The sequence below is a fragment of the Pinus tabuliformis genome, chromosome Q (genome assembly GCF_031772625.1).
Source record: "Pinus tabuliformis cultivar Carrire ecotype Pingquan chromosome Q, CPIR1, whole genome shotgun sequence".
In the NCBI taxonomy this organism is placed as follows: Eukaryota; Viridiplantae; Streptophyta; class Pinopsida; order Pinales; family Pinaceae; genus Pinus; species Pinus tabuliformis.
Genome location: NC_142296.1, coordinates 100476373 through 100499410, shown reverse-complemented (window position 1 = coordinate 100499410; position 23038 = coordinate 100476373). Strand labels below are relative to the sequence as shown.

The 23038-nt window shown below is 41.2% G+C and overlaps 1 protein-coding gene across 7 annotated transcripts in view; it reads right to left on the bottom strand.

Annotated features, from left to right (window-relative positions):
• The window catches only part of LOC149218427 (uncharacterized), a 374566-nt gene that overhangs the window by 194267 nt on the left and 157261 nt on the right, over window positions 1–23038 (bottom strand). For all 7 annotated transcript variants that reach the window (XM_089383979.1, XM_089383978.1, XM_089383980.1 and 4 more), the window contains one exon: window positions 2662–2750. In XM_089383979.1, the coding sequence (XP_089240105.1) occupies window positions 2662–2750 (89 nt within the window). The remainder of the gene's footprint in view (window positions 1–2661; window positions 2751–23038) is intronic.

Below are 23038 nucleotides of genomic sequence, written 5' to 3'. Positions count from 1 at the left end.
TTGATCAATGCCAAACCCTAGACCCTTGACTAGAATATCCTCCAAGCACAAGTCAAGTCCTTCCTCCTTCCTGCACTTTGTTCCCCGGCACTTAGTCCTCCTTCTTCCGGCACTTTGTTCTCCTTCTTCCAGTACTTTTCTCTTCTTACAATTGTCGGTAGTTGTTGTTGTACTTGCCCTAGAAGAGACACTTATCCTTGGTCTCTAGTGAAGCCCTTCACTAATGATGATTTCTTCCTTCTTCTTGACCAACCGAGCTCCTTCTTCAATGTGTAGGTACAGACTTGATATGACAGTTCTGCAGCCCTAAATTCTCGCACGTGTGGGAGGTTTAGTAGTGTATTTGGTTCCTTTCTCCTTCGTATGAGAGAGTTTCTTCTTCACTCTAGTGGGAGGCCTTGTAGGCCTAAGTTTCAAGCCCAAACCAAGATGAATATATGACTGTGATTTTGCTGCTGATATAACCGTAGACTGCCCTCCTTTTTCTTGCATGTGTGACTGTACTTTGCCCTAGAAACAGTCCCAAAACTTTGCTTTTCTTCCTTCTTTCTTTGCTGCACTTGGAGACCCCTTAAACTTCGTCCTTCTTCACTTTTCCTTGACTTCTCTTGCTTGCTGATTTCAGAGGTGAGTATTGGTCGTTATGAGGGAGTGGACAGCCTCTATATATAGAGAACTATCCCTCCTTTAGGCCGACTTGAAGCCAACTTGGTGTTTCTTCATCACTTTTGCTGCTAGGAGAATGTTGTTGCATGGAAAGGACTTGACTTTGCTTGGAGATATTTCCTTTGACGCTTATACAAGTTTATACATAGTGTAACATGCCCTTAAGGGTCTTCAATAAATACATTGACTCTTTGACTTCCTAGAAGCACTTAAATATGTGCTTGACCTACTTTAATGGGCAAGAAACTCATTGATAAATATAACAAAAATAATATTTATTTTCTTGAGTAAATACAAATATAAAAAGTACATTTATGAAGACCTAACCTCGTTACACTTTCTTCAACAGTTAAGAGGGAGTGTTGAATTATGTAATTATGGTCAGTCTTCATAATATATAATTTTGGCCCTTGACGTATTTATATTTATTATTGTAAAGCATGTTCTCCATGCTAGAGTCAAAAGAAAAATTTTATTTTTTGAGTCATGGCCTTTCAAACTCTTAAAAGAAGAAAATTTGAATTTTTAAATTTGAAATTTTTGGCTCCAAGTTTGTCAAGTCGGCCTCCCTCCAAGTCAAGTTGGCCCAGGTAGAGTCACACACAATTGACCCAGCTAGTCACTATATAAAGGCAATTCGATCTCCTCCTCAAGGCAGCAATTCACATCTCTCTCAAGCAAGTGTTTTCTAGGCAAGCAAGCAAAGGGAAAGAACAAGAAGGAGGACGAAATACATCTCTTTCTCTCTCTCCCAAGCTCGCACGTGCAGAAGGACTCTCTCTCTGTTGTTTCACATATTTTCAGGGCGATTTCTGTTGTAGGGACCGAAACTTTGGGCAGCTGTAGGGGTCGAAATTCTGGGTTTTTGGGCAGAACAAGGAGGCTGAAATTCGGCCTAGGGCAGATCAAAAGGCAGTGTTGCTGGATCAGATTGGAGGGCTTGACTTGGAGGGTTTGACCAGGTTTGAACATAGATTTGTTGAGGGTCAGTTCGGCCTAGTTGACGACTAGAAGGTCTAGGTGTGTCTCTTGTTGAACAGAAAAAATTCTCCATTGAAAAAGGTTGTTGGGTTTTTCCCCTTAGTGGGTTTTCCTAGGGTGAATCTTGTGCTCTCTTTGTGCATTGTGATCTCTATTGTCCACTAGTTCTATATGGTTGAATTTCTAAAGTATAGTTGCTTAATGATATACTGGAAAAATTAAAAAAGGATCAACATCATTAGAAGTAATTATCAGTTTTCAGAAATATTGTGCTTGTATCTATTGCACTTGAAAAATCAACATATGGAACCAACAGATTATTTCGGCTCTTGTTTCTCTAAGGAAGATGTTATGATCACCACTATATATGCCCTTCTATTCTGTTTGTAAAAATTTTAGTAAATATGTTTTCTAAATATGAAAGATATTTTGCAGCCAAAAACAAAGGTTACTTTTCACATTCCCAAATGACTATGATAAGAAAACAACACATAACTAATATCATATTATCCTATGTCCATAACCCACTATCCCAAGTAAATTACGTGATTTTAGTAGATTTACATTTAATAACCCACTATCCCAAGTATATTATGTGATTTCAGTAGATTTACAAAAAACACCTCTCAACTTTTTCCATTGCCTCTACTTTGAAACAGTGAAATATAGCCTATGATCATAGCTCTGATTGCAACACCCAATTCCCCATTGATCTTTGATACTTACATTAATGTTGACTGATATACCAATTTCAATTAACTTATATGCAGCAACTAAATTATCAAGCCATTGATATTTGATACTTACATTAATGTTGACTGATATACCAATTTCAATTAACTTGTACGCAGCAACTAAATTATCAAGAAGAATAAATGCCCAATTTATCTCTTAATGTCCAAAACCAAAGCATGATTTTAAAAAAATGGAGCTAAATGAGAAGCTAATAACTACAATAGAACTGGTCACAAACATATTCCAAATTTAATAATTGAGGAAAAATCTTATGATCACCTTTTTCATCAAACACACTATAGATCTCATTTATATCCACATCCACTAAAATCACTGCATCACGTACAGCTTCCAGCCACCATATTAGACTGTTACATAACCAATGAATAATGAGGTAAGATAATACTTGAATTGATACTAAAAGATCCAAGGGTATGAAGGTCCATATCTCAAATCTTAGAAGTAAGAGCAAAATAGAATTTTCTCTTGTTGAGAAATAACACACAAAGTAGAACCATATCTTATATATGTATTATGTACCTCTTTAGTGTGAGCAGTTTCTCTAAGTGGAAGAACCTAGGAGATTTAACATCGATATGAGCACTTGCATACATATTTAAGCCAATACATTAGAAAGAAGTAACCTATAATCTCTTCAAGGAACCAAAACAATGAATTTGGCAACTTACAGCTCAAAAGCGCATAAGGTTGCATTGACGATTGGTGATGGCAATATTTGAACATGTGCTTGAGGACATCATACGAATGCATACTATTACCCCTCAGTTCAACAAGGTTACATATGTATCTTTTCATTTTTGACAGCACCATTGTAAGCCCAAATAATGCAAGTCAAAATCCCTATAACCCATGTGGAGGCCCTATATTTTGGTATCCTAGGCATGTTATGGTCAGCCATGGCCGGTCCCTTTGGGCCCAGTGCCTAGTCTTTTTGTCCTATATAGGATGGGGGGCCTTTGGATGGATTTTGTAGGGACTCATGGTTTAGAGGAGCCATTAATTTTGTACGGGTGATCACACAATGTATAGCCAGTCCAACCCATGTCGTTTGTAAATCTATGTCATTCCCACATGATTGTGTCCTTGACTCTATATGCATTCTTTGGTCATGATATATTAATCAAATGGTTCTCAACATGGTAGTCTCATAGTTTTTTAGCGTGTTCATGCTTCCCGAGGAAGTACATGTTTCCTAATGCATGTGGTCCCAAAAGGAAAAAAGTCAACTTAATTTCAAAATGCTCAACAAAAAATATAGATGACATGCTACGTTGAAATTTTTCCAAAATATGCAGCAATAATCATGAAGATGGAAGTCAAAGGTGGTCCAACACTTGATTGGATTTCTAGGTGGCATAATAGGGGCGTATTTGACAAAATGAGATATCCAATACATCAAAAGTGGTATGTTACCCACCACCTGTGGGTAGTGTATGTTGGAGAATAATTTTCTCCTATATGGTCCTCAATCGGCAAGCAGCATCCCCTTGCAACAACCAGGGGGCTCGATGAGCCATTTTCTCTGCCACCTGAACCAGCCAGGTGGTCCCTCAACCACTTGTCATGAATGTAGGTTTGAAGGTGGGCCTTCTGACCGTAAAGGTACGGCTTTTCATTGATAGAGTTGAGTAATTTTCCTTAGTTGTCATGGGCACTTTGGGACATGGATTAGTGGGGGGATTCGGCGGAAAGAGTGGGTTAGGCTTGTATTCTTGTCTCCATTACCCAATTTCGTGGTTACCCTTGTATCCTAGTCCCGTGGGATCTCTTCTACTGACCGTTTGGCTTTTGGGTTGGTGCTACATGGGAAATCTCAATTTCGATTGCGTGGTCCCACTTCTTGTACCACCTAAATCACTCCCCTTCCACCCATTTTAACCCCATTCATCTATTTTCCGATCTTGGTCCACATGTGTCCACTAGGTCCACATAGGGTTAGCCTCACCCCCTTCCCTTGTCCACACATTAGGTCAGGCCCAGAACGATGCCCCGGAGGTTGATGCAGCTAAAAAGAAAAGCAAAAGCATAATTTGGCCACTCTCAATAGGAAATGTACCACAAAATGCAAAAGATGGTCAGGACATACAAATTTAGCACGTGGGCAAAAGCCAAACAAGAGCTCTACTCCTTAACCATGGCCATCACCCTAGTTCTTATGGGCCCTAGATAAGCCCCCTCTATTATTAAGGAACCCATGATTGTCCCAACCCTTGGTGGGCAATAAATCGCCCTACCTTAAAGGCATATGAAGAAGGGTGGAAAAACAAAGGCCAGGGTAACTCATGTACCACAATTTGCTCCCTCCTACACCTATATAACCAAGTGTGGGTTTCCCTTGTTATAGCTACCCAATGTACCTTGACATGTGATCTGGATGTTTCCCCTAATCACCACTCCATCCCATCATTATATCATTTTCCACCTACCTCTTGAAGGATGTACTATGGACATGTCATCCCTTTTAGAAGCTGAAACTGTTGAGAAATCCAAAGAGGTGGCAGTTAAATGATTTATCTTATTATGACAATAACTTGTGATGTTTTCATTATTAGTATTAGAACTTTTAATTATCTTTCCTTATCATCAAGATTAATGGCAAGCAACAAATAGAAGAGAACAAAAGATGTAGGCACACTGCCAGGGCAAAACCCCACTCTAGGGGAAAACCTAGTCAAAATTCTTACTTCAATAGATTCAAGATGAAACGACTAAGACCCTTACAACCTAGACTCTAGACTACCTCCATCAAGTCACCCTCCTTTCACTGTGTTTGCATACCGAGGTTCATATCATTGTGTTAGCACTGAATACTTGCTATACCGAACCATCATTATTGTAGTACCACTGAGATATTCTTACTGTGAAACCTTCTCACTATGGTGTCAATGGGACTTCATCATTGTAGTGGGTCAAACTGTAGTAGTACCCAAACTGTGAGACTGTAAGTAGCACCGAGTCACTGAAATTGAGATTACTATGGAAGCATCTAACTGTGGTAACATAGCACCGAACTGTGGGAGGCATAGTATCGAATTGCGGTTACTATGGAAACACCGAAATCATCAAAGCTCCTCCCTGTAATGCCACTGAAACATTATCTCTGAGATCACTGCAATCTTCTTGTAAAATTTGAGCTTTTGTTGCATCACTGAAAATATTCTCTTTGAATTGTTGTCTGAACTTATGATCTAAGCACAGGCCTTAGGCTGGTATATATAGTAGTTTGTCCATAATAAATGAGCCGACATGACTTCATGAACAATTGTGTCTTCATTTATGTTGAGGCCGACTTGAGTTCAATTAATTGTAGCCGACTTGATGATGATCTTATTGAAGCCAATAGAAGGAGACTTGATGGAGGAGTTTTTGACCAAACAAACATACTGACTTTGACCCAAATAAATAATCCTAAAGCCTATAATGGAGGCTTGACCTATAACAATTGACCCAAGCATGAAACCCATGCTTTAACAAGTCAATTCAATAATAATAAAAATTATTTTTGCTTTTCTTTTGACAAATATTACATTTTGACTTCAAATACAATTATGAAGACCGAACCTAGATACATTCTTCAACACTCTCTCTTAACTAGGGAGGTATTCAAATTTACATATAACCAAAGAGGTACATGGAAGATCTCAAAGCATATCATCTATGTAGAAGTTTAGCCACCGCAATGCCTTGGACTAAATTCCTGGCCAAGGAAATCTATCCATTGGTCTTTGAACAACTTAGGTATTGCAATGCCATGGACTAGATTCCTAACCAGGGCAATCTATCTGGGTGGGACTAAGATGGACTCAAGATTTTAGCCTCTCTAGGTACCATCAGGCTTACTTGCTAACCATAAAACCACGGATCCAGGTGTGTATCCAAAATTAGAGCTCTACAACCAACACCACCTTTCCAAATTCGGGACCTAGACATCAACACAAAGTGTCAGCAGATGTCCTCTGAGGCAATACTTCACTCACCAAGTCTCAACACTCCTTGATTCGGCAGATCAAGGACAACAAATCTCTCCCGATCAAACTAATCAATAACTAAACGTTCGAGAGATTTACTTGTACAAACACAATCCCAATCAATAACATACTTTTACATGCACATAATCAATTACAAACCTCTAGGGTCTTCCAGACAACTGTGAAAATTTCAAAATAGAAATCCTACTGCAGTGATAATATTATTTCTTCTACTTATTAACTCAAAAATAAGTTATTCACAGTGTTCTTACAATGAATATCAAAATAAATTCTACTGCAGTCTTCACAAATAAAATTATGAAAGCAAATGCAATAAAAACACAAGAATAACCACAATGACAGTTATTTTTGGACAATCGTCCCCAAAAAACCCGATGTGGGAAAACCAGTGCAGCAGATGAGGGTTTCTTTATTATTCTTCGGCAAACATATCTTGTACAATATACAACCAACTGAACAGAAGTGAGAAAATTTACAGACGCTTCCTGACAAATCCCTGATCCAAGAGAAGTGCTCCTTATCCCTCTGAATCCCTCTGCGTCTTCCTGCGTCACTTTTTTTCATGTTGACCCAGCGTTATACTGCTCATGCAATCCCAGCATCAACCTGCCCTGCGCTGGCTCTCCCTACTCTATGTCTTCTTGCCTTGTACTCCCGACTGATGTTGATGCCCTCTCTCTCTCTCTCACCTGATTCGATTTTCTCTTGTTGAACTTCTACCAATGAGAAAATCGATCTTGCTCGAGTAATTGAGTATCTGCCTCTGGTGTGTCCTCCAAGTGCCCATCAAGCCTTCTCTTATAACCCTCTCGTTGATCAATCAACAGCCCAGATTAGATCTTAATGAATGGCTAGGATCATATTGACTTGATCTCTGCCTTCTTCTAGAAGTTTCACTCATAGTTTAGACTAATACCAATTAATTATTTTAATTTCCTAAGTTTAGACTTAGGGTCCCATTAAAAATAATTAATTATTTTAATAAAACTATCTCCGAGTGAAATTTTCCCAAACGATTTCTAGGTATTGGAGAATGCATGTGTCTAAGCCTACCATAAATCAACACTCCCTCTTAGCGAGGAATGTGCTCTAACAATGCAATCTACTGAAGCATCACTCTAACTTCATAACGTCGTCCTCTGCACTACTAATGTCTAGCCTGTTGTCCATCAACTATTGCGCAAATGTTGCATCTATACTGTTGTTGACCTTGCCACTATCAACATTGCATCCATACGGCAAATCCCTCTGAATTTTTGCATCTGTGTTGTTGTTGGCACTACCACTGCCAACTGCCCCTACATTGTAAATTGTTGTTGCTACTAAAACGGATTCTCTACCATACCCATCTGTTCTCTGAACTAAATGAACTTAGCCATTCCAAGAGCCTTTGTGAATATGTCTGCTACCTGATCTCCTGTGGGGCCATACTGCAGTTGTACTGCCCCACGCTGAACATAGTCTCTAATAAAGTGACATCTAATATCTATGTGTTTCGATCAATCATGAAATACTGGATTCTCAGAGAGTTTGATACAACACTGATTATCACAGTAAACCCTGGTCGCTTCCATCCTTTTTTTGAACAAGCTCACAAGCAATTTTCTGAGCCATATGGCTTTGCACGTAGCTATGTTGGCTTCCATATATTCTGCTTCTGCTGAGCTCAGAGCTAATGATTTCTACTTCCTGCTGCACCAAGATATCATTCTTGATCCAACACTGAAGCAGTACCCTGAGGTACTTTTTCAGTCTACTGAACTACATGCCCAATCTACATTTGTGAACTCATTCAATCTGACGTCCCCCCCTCGGGAGTATTTCAACCCATATTCAACTGTTCCGCGGACATACCTAAGAATGTGTCTAGCTATCGCCCAATGCACCCTTTTTGGTTCCACCATGAACTGACTAAGAGTGTTGACAACAAAGCAAATGTCCGGCCTAGTGTTGACTAGATACATGAGCGACCCAATGAGCTGCCTATGCAATGTGGGGTCTACTTCCTTGTCTCCTGATGCATCTATTTTCTTCCAGTTGGTGATCACGGGAGTAGCCATGGGTCGACAATCTTGCATTCTGAATCTCTTCTAAACTTTTGTAGCATATCTTCCTTGTCTAAGGAAGATCTCCCCATTCTTCTGCGAAACTTCCAATCCTAGAAAATAATGCATCAACCCCATGTCCTTCACGTCGAATTCAGCTTCAAGATTCTTCTTGCAATCCTATATGAGCCTGGATGACCCAGTTAGGAACAAGTCATCTACATATAATACTAGAATAGGTGGCTCACTCTCTACCATCAAATAGTAGAGATTGGGATCAAAATCACTCTTGACAAATACCAACTGCTCCAACTAACTATCAATCCGACCATACCATGCCCTACATGCCTTCTTGAGCCCATACAAAGATTTCTTTAATCTGCAAACATGAGTTCTCTTCTCATGAGTTTCGAAGCCTTCGGGTTGTTCTATATACACCTCCTCTTCTATTACCTCGTTCAAGAATGTTGTCTTGACATCCATCTGGTGAATCTCCCATCCCATTTGAGTTGCTAGGGATATAACGGATCTGATAGAGGTGTATCGAGAAACTAGAGCGAAGGTCTCTTTATAGTCTATTCCTTCTTTCTGAGCATACCCCTTTGCCACGAACCTAGCCTTGTACTTCTCTATACTGCCATTTGCAGTATACTTGATCTTGTAGATCCATTGTGATCCTACAACTTATCTATCTTCTGGTCTAGGTACTACTTCCCAAACATCATTTGTCATGATAGAGTTGTATTCTTCTACCATGGCATCCACCCATACTTGGTGTTGAACAGCTTCCTGAAAGCTAGAGGGTTCTTCAACCTGAGCTACCAATGCCTGGTATCTATCAGGTTGTCTACGCTGCCTTTTCTCGGTTCTAGGAGCTCTAACAAACTCCTCTGCATCCCTCAGTGTCTATCGTACTCCTCTGCTACTTCTACCAATGGTGGTGGGAGGCTCAGCCAATTCTTCCTCTTGTTCCATCTACTGAGAACTATCTGGATTTCCTCCTTCTAAGGAGATACTGGTACCGGTCACTGTACTCGATCCAAGTGTCTGTCCTCCTGCTTGTCCTCCTTGCTGCCCCTACTACTCCTGGACTAGTGGAACATCTCCTAACTGATCTTCTGTAGGCATCTCATGAGATTTCCTGAAAGCTCTATCCTCCATGAACTTTGCATCCCGTCTCACTACAATCTTCTTGCTGCTAGGAATGTAGATTTTGTATGCCTTTGAGGTCTCGTTGTATCCTACGAGATACCCCTTTTCTGCAATCTGATCCAATTTACTGCGCTTCTCGTCTGGAATGTGACAATAAGCCACGCTTCTGAATATCCTGAGATGACTGACTTCCAGCTTCTTCCCTATGAAGACCCCTTCGGGTGTTTTCTTCCCCAATTCTTTATGAGGAGTTCTATTCTGGATATACACTGTTGTGTTGCAAGCTTCTGCCCATAGATACTTAAGTAGATCTTCATCATACAACATAGCTTTGGCTGCCCCAACAATAGTTCTATTTTTCCGCTCTGCTACTCCATTCTACTCTGGATTATATGGAGTTGTCCACTCTCTTTTGATGCCCTCCTTTGCGCAGAAATATGTGAAATCTTTGTCTATATATTCTCCAACATTATCTGAATGTAATACCTTTATCTCTTTCTCTGTCATATTTTCAACAAGAGCTTTAAACTCTCGGAAACGATCAAAGACCACATCCTTGGTCTTTAAGAAATAGATCCAGGTTTTTCTGGAGTGATCATCAATAAAGGTGATGAAGTATTCTACACCACTAAGAGCTCTTGTGGACATAGGACCACAGATATTTGAGTGTATCAATCCTAATACACATTCTACTCCATTGTTACTTCAAGAAAAAGTTTCTTTAGTGTACTTCCCTAGTACACACCCTCTGCATAAGTCATCATGTTCACTACTAAGGACTGGTACTCCTGTAACAGTCTCTCTAAGCATCCTCAATGCTCCATGGTGTAAATGTCCCATTCGCTTGTGCCATAATTCATTTTGTTCCTTTTCACCATCATAGTTGCTGCCTATCAGTGCCATTGGAGACTCAAGCTGCAACCTATACAATTTGTTGCTTCGAGTTCCAATTTGTCTTTTCTTCTTCCAACTTGGATGCTTGACGTATACTTTCTTTCCAATGAAGTATACATCGTATCCCTTGTCCTGTAACTGGGACACTGAAATCATATTCATTCCTAATCCCGGCACATGCAGAACATTGGTGGCTCGGATGTTGGTTCCTGCTTCTGTCTGAAATGTTATGGTGCCCCTCCCTACTGGAGTACACTTTGTCTGATTTCCCATTGTAATATGGAAATCCATTTGTTCTTCTTGATAGCTCGAGAAATATTCTCGTACTCCAGTCATATGAGTTGAAGCCCCGCTATCAATATACCAAACATCTGCTGACGCTGAACTTGCTAGGCATGCAAATTCTTCTTCTAGTCTAGAAGCCAATTCTGAGTTACTTTGAGTGTCCATCTTTGTGTTGTTTTCTGACGCTATCCTACCCCAGCAACTGATGTAGAATAAACTGTGTCCTTTCCTGAGAACTACGCAATTCTCTGGGGTTTCGATTTTATGCCTTTGCAGTAATTTCGAACTCCCTCCTTTTCCTCAACGAGGGCTCTTCAATTTGCACTCCTGCTTAACCTTGCTTTGATACCATGTGAAAATTTCAAAATAGAAATCCTACTACAGTGATAATATTATTTCTTCTACTTATTAACTCAGAAATAAGTTATTCACAGTGTTCTTACGGTGAATATCAAAATAAATTCTACTGCAGTCTTCACAAATAAAATTCTGAAAGCGAATGCAATAACAACACAAGAATAACCACAATGACACAGTTATTTTTGGACAATTGTCCCCGGAAAAACCCAATGTGGGAAAACCGATGCAACAGATGAGGGTTTCTTTATTATTCTTTAGCAAAAATCTCTTGTACAATATACAACCAACAGAACAGAAGTGAGAAAATTACAGATGCTTCCTGACAAATCTTTGATCCAGGAGAAGTGCTCCTCAGCCCTCTGAATCCCTCTGTCTTCCTACGTCACTTTTCCTCACGTTGGCCCAGCGTCAGACTGCTCACGCAGTCCCAGCATCAACCTGCCCTGTGCTACCTCTTTCTGTGTCACACTTCTGCGCTGGCTCTCCCTGCTCTGCGTCTTCTTGCCTTGTACTCCCGACTGATGTTGATGCCCTCTCTCTCTCTCTCTCTCTCTCTCTCTCTCTCTCTCTCAGTGTTTTACGAAACGGCCGAACCGAAACGGAAACGGCCGTTTCAATCCGTTTCATTGCATATTTTTTGACCCGGCCCATGACCCGGTTCGGCTGGCCGAGTCAGCTATGACTCGGCCGAGTCAGCCAATGACTCGGCCGAGTCATAGCTGACTCGGTCAACCCGGCCGGGTCCCGTATTGACTCGGCCGAGTCATAGAAAGACGGCTGGGCAGCGTTTTGTAATAAAAAAAAATCAATTTTTTGCTGATTTTTTGGTAAAGTTAGTTGATGATCTCAGTTTAAGTAGTCCAAGAGCTACTATATATATTACTCAATTTACAGGTGTTTGAAATTTTGAATTACTGTAGTATGTGTTATCCTAAGTTATAGTATGCCATATGAGGTTATTTTGAGAGATACAATAGCTACAGGATGTATCAAGGATATATTATCAAAATTCTACAGGAGACCGAAATCTACACTGCTGAGATTATTTATAGTTTGGCTGAATCGAATGGATTACAACATGCAAGAATTATGGTTACAAGTTAAGATATAATTAGGTGATGGTTGGAGTCTGGACAAAGAATGATAACTAGAATAAGAGTATTGAAATTTTTAACTTTTAGGTTGGATGAGTGAGACAATAACAAATAGTATGCGGCCCTAAACAGACTGTGGGTATCTTCTGTTGACAATGTGCTGAGCCACTTTCATGTCTAAGGTTGGACTTTCAATGTCACAGAGATGCTCGCACATGAAATTGTGATCAATATACTCCAAAATTCAAATAATGCTCAGAGAAGGAGGCTTCAATTTTTAAGAAGCTCGAACCAAACTAAAAGACTTAGGTCTTCAATAGTATTAACTTATTAAGCCTTTCAAACTCAAAGGAACTTGGACAGGCCTACAGTGTACACACTTAATTTAACTGGTATTGTAGCATAATATTGTCTCGGCCTCAATTATTTTTCTATGATACCTTCCACCACAGAGGCATGTGAGCTCCTTACACAATTAAGACTCAGAAGTAAGCAAGGGATTAAAGTGTTATTGTCACAGTCATGTTTTTGAGATTCAAAATTGGAGTTTAGGCTTGCAATTCCTATGCCAACTGTGTTAGGAGAGTATTAATGTAGAGTGAATCCCATCAATGGATATGCTGTCATAGCATGATAGCTGCAGATATCACATAGATAGGAATGGGACATCACATAGATAGGATATCACATAGATAGGAATGGTTTTCTTTAAAATTATGTTTAAAATCTTTAAAATTATGTTTTTTTATAAAAAAAATAAATATTTAATGTATTTTTTACAACGACCGAGTCATTGAAATCGAGCCGGCCGAGTCATTACCGTTTCGGAGTCGGAGTCGGAGTCGATCCTCGGCCAAGTCGGAGTCCGAGTCCGAGTTGTAAAACACTGCTCTCTCTCTCTCTCTCCTGCAACTCTCCCTTTGATTCGATTTTCTCTTGCCGAACTTCGACCAATGAGAAAATCAATCTTATTCGAGTAATTGAGTATTTGCCTCCGGTGTGTCCTCCAATTGCCCATCAAGCCTCCTCTTATAATCTTCTCCTTGATCAATCAATGGCCCAGATTAGATCCTAATCAATGGCTAGGATCATATCGACTTGATCTCTGCATTCTTCTAGAAGTTTCACCCACAGTTTAAATTAATACCCATTAATTATTTTAATTTCCTAAGTTTAGACTTAGGGTCCCATTAAAAATAATTAATTATTTTAATAGAACTGTCTACGGGTGGAATTTCCCAAAACGATTTATGGGTATTGGAGAATGCATGTGTCTAAGCCTCCTTGCAAATTTTGAGACTTAGATCACATCCGATGCTACTAGAAATCAACAACAACTTGATGTTGCTTCTCAACTTTTCATAGTAGGACTATCAACCGAAGATTCCTCAATCATACACTTTCCTTTCCTACTTCATATGCAACAACATATTCTTCAATTGGGTCTTGCTTTCTTTCTTTCAACAGCACCTCAAAATGCATTCTCCAATTTCTTTCTCTCGCTCGTGGCCTTCACTAAAACTTAACATTGTTAGTCCTAGTCTAGGCATGACACATGAAGTAGAGAACCATATATGTCACTCCCTCTTAATCGGAGAGGATCTAATCATTCATGTACAAAGAATATTCTCAATCATCCTGTTATCCTAGGGAGATTTCATCTAGGCTCCCTCTTAACTTTAGGGAGTTCTACTTCCTTTTTACGACATCAGAGAATCAAGTGATGAATCACCCAAAACAAGAATCTTCATGATTCAAGAGAGCTAGACATAACGATGTTTGTAACACAAATTTCAAAATAAGATGAAGAGAATTTTACAAGATGTATGGTCTAAGACATAGCTGGAGATGTTTCTTGACAAACCTTGGGGGAATTCCTTGAAGTATAAGCCATCGTCTTCTATACCTGTAATACACACTTTCAAGCAAAACACGTGATACCATGAACATGATTTAATTTCTTAAGTTAGATCTCCTACATAACCATGGAGGATGGTATCCTATAAAAGTTATTCCTTCTTTCAATCAAGGACTTCTACTTGACATCCTAGATTACTTGTAATCCCTAGAAGATAAGAATGCATGTTGCAATCTTTATCCTAGACTAGCCATAAACAAGGATCATCGAAAAGTTAAAAGATTATGTTATACGTACCTTGTGATTACATACCTTTGATAACTTATTAGACTTGCATGTGCATTTTGACAATACTTACTTGAACTTCCTTAAGGCTTGAATTAGAACAGACTTCGAATTCTTCAGTTATGTGGAGATGACCTTGTCCTTGGTCCTGTAGTAGCCCTTATCATATTTCTTGTAGACATAGATCTCCACGGGTGACAAAATCGAGTTCCTTTCCTTTGACAAGATGTGGATCGAATGTACTTCTTTATTGAACTCATAGACATGTCTTGACCTTATCTTCAGCACTTAGTGCTTCAACATATTCTTGAGCCCGAATTCTGAAATCTATATGACTGAGACTATGATAGGTACCATTGTAGTGATACTTATTCATTGTGATGGGCACCGAAACTATGATAGGCATCACTGTAACAACATTGAACTTGTAGTACTGAAGTTAGTTTACTGATGATAGCATCGAAGTTATCTCTGTGATTTTTCTTCACGAGATCATATCACTTCAATGGCACCAAGTTTGAGTTCTTATCACTGTGGAGGCATCAAAACCTTTTATTTACGTGGTTGCCCCGAATTGAAGAGATCATCAACCAATCTGAACTCCTTCACTATAACAATACTGAAATGTATTCATAGCACTGAGACTTTATCCACTGTGACAAAACCGAGTCTCATACACTGTATCTTATATTACTAAAGTTGTGTTTAACATGGTTACTCTTTTTTTGAAGTGGTCGAACTGTCTCACTATGCCTTTCAGGATGCTTTTGAATTCCTTCTGACTTGATCTTTAATACAAATATGCTCAACTTTTAATAAAATCAACATACTTTAGTAATATTCCATAGAGAAAATGGAGAATAGGGTTTTGTCAGCGGCTCCTTCCTCTGCAACTCGCACGACGCACCAAAGTGCCTCAAGCGACATTGCCCCTGCATTTCGTGCTCTGCTCAACCCTTGCTATGAGGCTCTGCAACGGCAGACGCATCACTCAGAGAAACATCGAAAGACTCAGCTTTTCAGGGATCTCTTTTGCCCCTCTGCAGCTCTTTATGCAGCACTAGCGCTTACGTCCTCAGTTGATGGCTGGCTTTTCCTTTGGCTTGTTGGTGACCATGGCAGACATTCTGAAGACTCGCATGCCTGTGCCAGTTGCCCAGATTTTTCTCCCAGGACAGAGACCTTGGACGCGCTCCAAGCGTGGGCCTCTCTTGCCCTTCTCCAAAAAAGCAGTGAGGCAGGGGTTTGTATGACGCAAAGGTCCATTCGGCCCCTCCACAAATCCGCTAGCCTATCCTTAGCAACGGATCAGGGCTGGAGCGATAGCTGCCATCTGCAGAAGCCTTTTCTTCCCCCACCGCCTCCAGTTCGTCAGGAGACAGAAAACCCAAAAGATTCAAGCATTGTTTTGCTCCAGAAAGCGTTTGAAAACTTCTCTGCCCCCTTTCAGGTTCAAATCTCACAGATCTCAGGCAAGACCATACTGCAATGGGTCTACCCTTCAGATCTGGTGCAGGATCTCAAGGTAAAACTGGAGCGTCGAGTCGGGATCCCCTCTGCCCTACAGAGACTTCTCTTTCAAGGTAAACAACTCGATGATCCTCTTCCCCTCTCTTCTTATAGCATAAAAAATAATAGCTCTTTAGTGTTTTCCCTTCGCTTGAGAGGCGGCGCTGCAGGTCAATCTTCTTCTGCTCCTCCCTTCTCCTACAAAGCTGCAGTACACTCTGAGATTCCCTTCTCCCCTGAGGCTCCCAAACCCAAGCCTTTCCTGGTTGACAAGTTAGAGGAGGTTCCCTCTGTTGAGCTCTCCCACCCGAGCCTTGCAGATAACCTTCAAAAATTTGCTGAAAGGGCCATCATCTGCAGATTCAACGGGCTTTGGCCACGCTCTAAGGACCTCTATGACTGGATCCATGACAATTGGACTCATCATTGCAAGGTCAGCTTCTGCTCAAAAGGATATTTTATAGTTCTGTTTGACAATCCTAAGCACTATGAACAGGCCTTAGAAGAAGGTCCTTGGTTTATGGGTACAGCAAGACTCTTCTTAACTCCATGGTTCCCAGATTTTGACCCAGCATCTGCAGTCATCACCAAAGCGCCTGTCTGGATCAGACTTCCAAATTTACCAGCTCACCTGTGGCATTTAGCAGTCTATAGGTGTATAGGCAACACCTTGGGCTGCTTTTTAATGGGAGATTCTATGCGGGAACATCAAGGTCTCTACACATATGCCAGAATATGTGTGGAGCTAGATCTTAGCAAGGGTCTACCAGATCAAATCAATCTCAAGATCAACGATTTTGTTTGGACCCAGAACCTGGACTACGAGAACACTGCCTTCTGTTGCCGCCATTGTCACCTAACAGGGCACCTGCAGAATTCTTGCCCATCGCTCCCTACAAAAGCGAAAAAGGGCAACATTGCAAAGACCAAACCCAAACGCTGGGCCCCTTGTCCTCCGCCGCCAGCAGTGAGCTCAGATTCCTCAAGCTCGGAAGATGAGGAGAGCGATGCAGAACCGGACCAGGCGCCTCAATCGATGGATCCGCCCACTGATACTCCTGCGCCCACCTCTGTCTCAACAATCTCCCAGAAACGCATCCATGAGACCTCCTCTTCTGAATCAGATAAGGAGATCCCCCTGTTGGAAAATTCCAGTCTTCAAGTTGTTTTAGCTCATTCTCCCCAGGATGGCTGGATAAAAGTCAATAAAAAGAAAGGGAAAAAACATCGTGTTGAGAATTATGCCCCTGTGGGGTAAAAGTCAGTTTTTGCTCTCAAGTTAACGATGTAGCTCCTTGTATGGTTCATTCCTTTTCCGGGACCGAGGTTGATAGTTTCATCATTTCCGGTTGCCCGGTTTCTTGTCTCTCTTGATTGTACTATATTTTACTCAATAGAAATAGTTTAATTTTACTGAGAAAAATATGCTCAACAAATGCACCCAACTGATATTTAATACAAATGCACCCAAGTGATCTTCAAACTGCCTTTTGACCATAGCTCTGGAACCATGTTGAGAAATCCAAAGAGGTGGCAGTTAAATGATTTATCTTATTATGACATTAACTTGTGATGTTTACATTATTAGTATTAGATCTTTTAATTATCTTTCCTTATCATCAAGATTAATGCCAAGAAACAAATAGAAGAGAACACAAGACCAAATTGTACTTTACCCATGTTCTTCTTCTTCTTTTGAGGACCAAATTTTCCAAACTTTCCTTTTCTTCTTGACAAAGTAGCATACACTTGATTTTGCTCATTTGTTCCTACATCCTACTTTTCCTTTAGTCTAGTTTCTTCAATCTTACACAATGAACATAGATCTTGAAAAGGAGTGGCTTCATTCTTCCCATAGATGCTAGAAGTGAAATTTCCCCACTCCTCCGATAGTGCATTCAATACTACAGTGGTCATTTCTTTGTCAAACATTATTTCACCCAGATCTTGGAGTTGATCTCTTATTTCAGAAACCCTCATAAAATATGAGGCTATACCATCTTCCCTTGAGATATTCAATTTGTAGAGTTTTTGCCTTAGAGAGATTACTTCTCCAGCAATACTTATGGAGAATAACTCTACCAATTTGTCATATATAGTTTTTTCATTGTCTAATTTTGATACATATGGGATGAGAGAGTCTTTGATAGATTCTATAAGAATCCCTTGGGCTCTCACTTCTCCCTTCATGAATCTAGCATTCGCTTGAGTATCTTCTTTGGGAGGTTGAGTTATTAACTCTTTGATGTGGTCCAAACTTCATTCTCTATGAAATTTAGGTATGTTCTTTTCTTCCATGTGTTGAAGTTTCTAAGTTTACTAAGTTAGAAACCCTCCATGCACTTTATCTGATTTATTGCTACCTACTTGTTATTTTCCTTATCAAGTTATTTACAATGTAAATATTGAAAATAAACACTAGTGCATGCTCAACATATTACAGATTAGCAACTAAAAAGAAACAGAAACCAACACACCATATGACACAATTATTTTTGGACTAATGTCCTCGGAAAAACCCAATGTGGGAAAACCAGTGCAGCTATTTGAGGGTTTTCTTATTAAGCAATATCAGAGTACAATTTGGGTGCCGAAACTGGGCTACCCAACAGAGAATTTCCTTAGTAGTAATACCTCTCTGTTTCTGACAAATCTACTGGCTAAAACCCCGGATAATCCTTCCAGTAGCTACTCAGCACCAATCTACCCCAGAAACCCCAACGTCTGCCCAATCTGGACTGCATCAGCCTCTCCTAGCCTAGCATTGGCCCTGCGTCAGCTCTTAGAGCCTCTGCATCAACTACGTTGGCCTCTCGGTGCTCTGCGCAACACTTAGCTGCCTCTACGTGGCCCTGCGTGAGCACTGGCTGCTCTTGCGTCACTATCTCTCGCTGCTCTCGCGGCACTATCTCTGCCTCTATGTCTCTCTGTACTCAATGCCCCTCAGCTGCTCTCCGATCTTTGATTCTATCTCTCTTAGCAAACCCCGCTCTAGAGAATAGAATAACTGATCACTCTAGTGTATTCTCCAAGTGACCCTCAAGCCTCCTCTTATACTTTTCATGTTGACATCTCAACGGCCAAGATTAAGTCCCTAATCAACGGCTAAGATTAGATCTAGCTTCATCCATGTCTTTTGGACCATTCTAACACAGATTCATATTAATACACATTAATATTTTATTTTCCCTAAGTTTAGACTTAGGGACTCCATTAAAAATATTAATTATTTTATTATTTCTTGATCTGTTTAGAATCTGCCCAAACCCTTTCTGGGTATTGGATATCTCATGTGCCCCATCCTCTCCACCAAATTTTGTGGCTAGAGCACATCCGATGCTACCCTAAATCAACACTCCCTCTTAACGAGGACTGTGCTCTAGCAATACTCCTCACAGAATATTACTCTGATCATCCGGCATCGGTACCTGCGCTGACGCTAGGCCTTCCTGCACAACATCCTCTGCACTGCTGCATCCTGTACTGTTGCCCATGGTTCTACCACTGCCATTGTTGCATCTGTATAACAGCTCCCTTTGCGTCCGTGTTGTTGCTGGCCCTTTCTCCCAACATTGCATCCGCACTACACCTCTTCTCATCATGTTGCATTGTGTTGCCCACTACTACACTACAACTCAGTTACTGAGAAGTAAGTAACTGATCTTCCACTTTGACCTCCCTGTTGGGCTAGAGACACCCACTAATGCTGAAGCTCCCTCTGCCGCTGACAAGTGCTCCCTCTCTAACCTCTGCGCCGCTGCAACAACTCCCTGCATCTCACACCGTTGCACACCTCTCTATTCCATCCTGCATTGGTGCAACACTCCTGTGCCTCTTGCACTGTTGCAGCCTGCTAGCCTCGCGCTGTCTCGGGATTCCTACACTATAGCTCTCTCTGTCGCTCCATCCGCCTCTGTCTCTACCCACATCAGCCAATCCTGCTACTCCTCTTTGGGGCTCTCGTAGCAAGGTTTAATCCAAGAGGTTGGGTACCTCGAGGATCATGCCCCTTATCGCCTATAATCCACCTGATTACAGCTCGATGTCTCCCCACTTCCGCTCAAGTGGTGCGTGTGCACTCATGGCACAGTCATTGTCTGTCAAAACTTCCTTCTCTGCCCGTGCTGGTGCTGCCTTAGTCTCGAAAGACTCTCCCTTACTCTTCTTCCTTGGACACTAGGTCGCATAATGACCCAGCTCCCCATAGTGGAAGCACTTGATCTTGGAGAGATCTTTCTTCTTCCGCTTTTCCTGCTTTCCCTCAGATGCTAGGGCCACATCTTCCTCCTCCTGCTTGACTTTGATCCCCTTGCTGTTGCTACCTGTCTTCGACTACCATCTGATCTCTTCCTGGCGAAGAGCTTCCCACATCTCGTCCCAAGGTGGAAGTGTCCCTCTGCCCAGTATACTCTGGACCAATGTTGCACGAAGTACCCCCCCCACCACAATTCCAAGCCCCGAAGCGCGTCCCGTATGGAAGCGCCTAGGAAGCTTGGCCGAAAGCGCGCTTCTGAAATTCAGAAGCGCCGCTTCCAAATTTTTTGCCGCTTCCTGGAAATTCGGAAGCATGGTACGGAAGCGCCACTTCCGAAGCGCCGAAGCGCCACTTCCGAAGCGCCGAAGCGCGCTTCGTACGATGCTTCGGGCGTCGGAAGCGTGGCGCTTCGGAGGAGGAAGTGTACGCTTCCAGAAAAGTGTTTAGAAAATCGTTTTTTTTTCAATTTTTTTAATTTTAGGTGAGTTTGCTTGTGGGGGGTGGGTCCACCTTGGGTTAGGGTGATGAATGAAGGCAAAAAAAAATATAAATATAGCAGATGCTCCCTCATGGTAATGTTAAATTCTTAAAGTAAAAGTGACATTCTCCTTTATTTTTCATTTTCATCCTTTTACTTAAATTTTTAACATTACCATGAATTGACTCAGGATGTTTGAGAGTGGTCCCAGCCTCATTGGACTTCATATGGAGAAAATAGAATTTCATATCCTATTCAAAATTCAGTAGACTTAACAGTTTTCGGGAATTCAGGATCAATGGGATTGTGGCATTTCATTAGATTATATCAAGTATGAAGGTATGCGATTAGCATTTAATCAAGAGCACCAAGCCCTATATGTACCCTAGTGTTGGTGGTGTTAATTGTTGAACTCCTTTGTCATGCGGCACGCCCTTAGTAAAAAATTACCTTTCAATCAAGTCAAAATCATCAATCAAGCATGTTAAGCTTTTTCTACCATATTTTAAGTCTTGAATTAGGTAGTTTGATCAAAATTGGGCAATGTTGACTAATATCCCTAGACAATCGAGGTAGAGGCAAAGGCTAGACAAGAGGAGAAGAATCTAGATTCTAGATGGTTGATGCATCTAAATGGTTGATGCTCGAATAATTAATCATTAATGTACAATGGTTGTTATATCTATCTTGATTTATGCAAAAATATGCATGTTTTCATGTCTTCTACAATTAATTTGCTATTTGGGATGTTTGTTTTGAGTATAAATGCAAAAAAATATAATATATATATATATATATAGCAGACGCTTCCGCGGACGCTTCGCTTCCTAGGTTTTTGGAAAATGATGCTTCCGCGTCCCCGCTTCCAAAAAACGCTTCCGCTTCGCCCCCGCTTCGTGCATCATTGCTCTGGACAAATACTTCCCAGTCTTCTGAGACAGCATTCAAGGTTGTCCTCACCATTAGCTCCTCATCCGGTGTTGCTCCTATAGCAGTCAACTGGTCTCGGTCTCATTCAGTCCTCCGAGGAAGGTGTCAATCGATTGTCCCTTCTTCATCTGATACGACCTCATTTGATTTTCAAGCAGCATTCTTCTCTGCACATAAGTATGCTAGTACAGCTTCTTGAGAGCCTCAAATGTGGTTTCCTTCTCAGCTATATGTGGTACCACATGATACTTGACCCTGTCAAGGATAATGCACTTGGCCCTCGCCATTGCCTCCTCGTACCTGTCATTATCACCGGGGTCGACTAGGATAGCTATTACCTTCAAGACGAAGTTCTTGACATGATTCCTGTCAAGCACGGATAAGATTCTAGCCTTTCAGACTGCAAAGTTCGATGCTCCGTCCAGTCTATCCTGGTCTCTTACCCCGTGTAGTGCCATGATGCTCCTCTACTTCCCTCCTGGAAGTTCTCTGTTCAACTCCTCTAAATCTCTACTTCCCGTTTGGAAGTTCTCTTCTGGACTCCCTCTGAGTCCTGATTTCCCTCCTGGAAATCCTTCTGCCGCTTGTCGAGATGCCCCCTACTGTGATCGACTTGTGCAGCTGCACTGTTGATCTGGGTTCCTCGGCTAGAAACCCTCGGTAACAACTCCTCTAGCCCTGCTCTGTCAGGTACTATTCTGACTACAGTACCTCACCAACTCCACTCTGCAATATTCCTGCAACCTTCTAGACCCCAGCAAATGCCTCTCTGTGAACTGCGTCAGCCCCTCTCTGCCTCACGCTGGCCCTGCATCACCCCAGATGGGTCTGCGTCAACCCCGGGATTCCCTGCGTCAGCCCTCTAATCCTCTGCATGAGCAATGCGGGCCTCTTTGAGGCTCTGCGTAGCTCCCGACTTCCGCTGTGTGGCCTTGGTTGGCTCTACGTCACACTCGGCTTCTGCGTTGCTAGAAACAATTTCTGTCACCTCGGGACAGTTGTTTTCTACTGCTATTGCTCCGCTCGGCTGATGTCTTTTAGTCCTCCTGTGATCTGCAATCACGCTCTGATACCATGTTGAAGTTTCTAAGTTTACTTACTTAGAAACCCTCCATGCACTTTATCTGATTTATTCCTACCTACTTGTTATTTTCCTTAACAAGTTATTTACAATGTAAATACTGAAAATAAACACTAGTGCATGCTCAACATATTACAGATTAGCAACTAAAAAGAAACAGAAACAAACACACCATATGACACCATTATTTTTGGACTAATGTCCCTGGAGAAACCCAATGTGGGAAAATCGGTGTAGCTATCTGAGGGTTTTCTTATTCAGCAATATCAAAGTACAATCTGGGTGTCAAAACTGATCTACCGAAAAGAGAATTTCCTTAGTAGTAATACCTCTCTGTTTCTGACAAATCCACTAGCTGAAACCCAGAATAACCCTTCTGGCAGCTACTCAGCACCAATTTGCCTCAGAAACCCCAACATC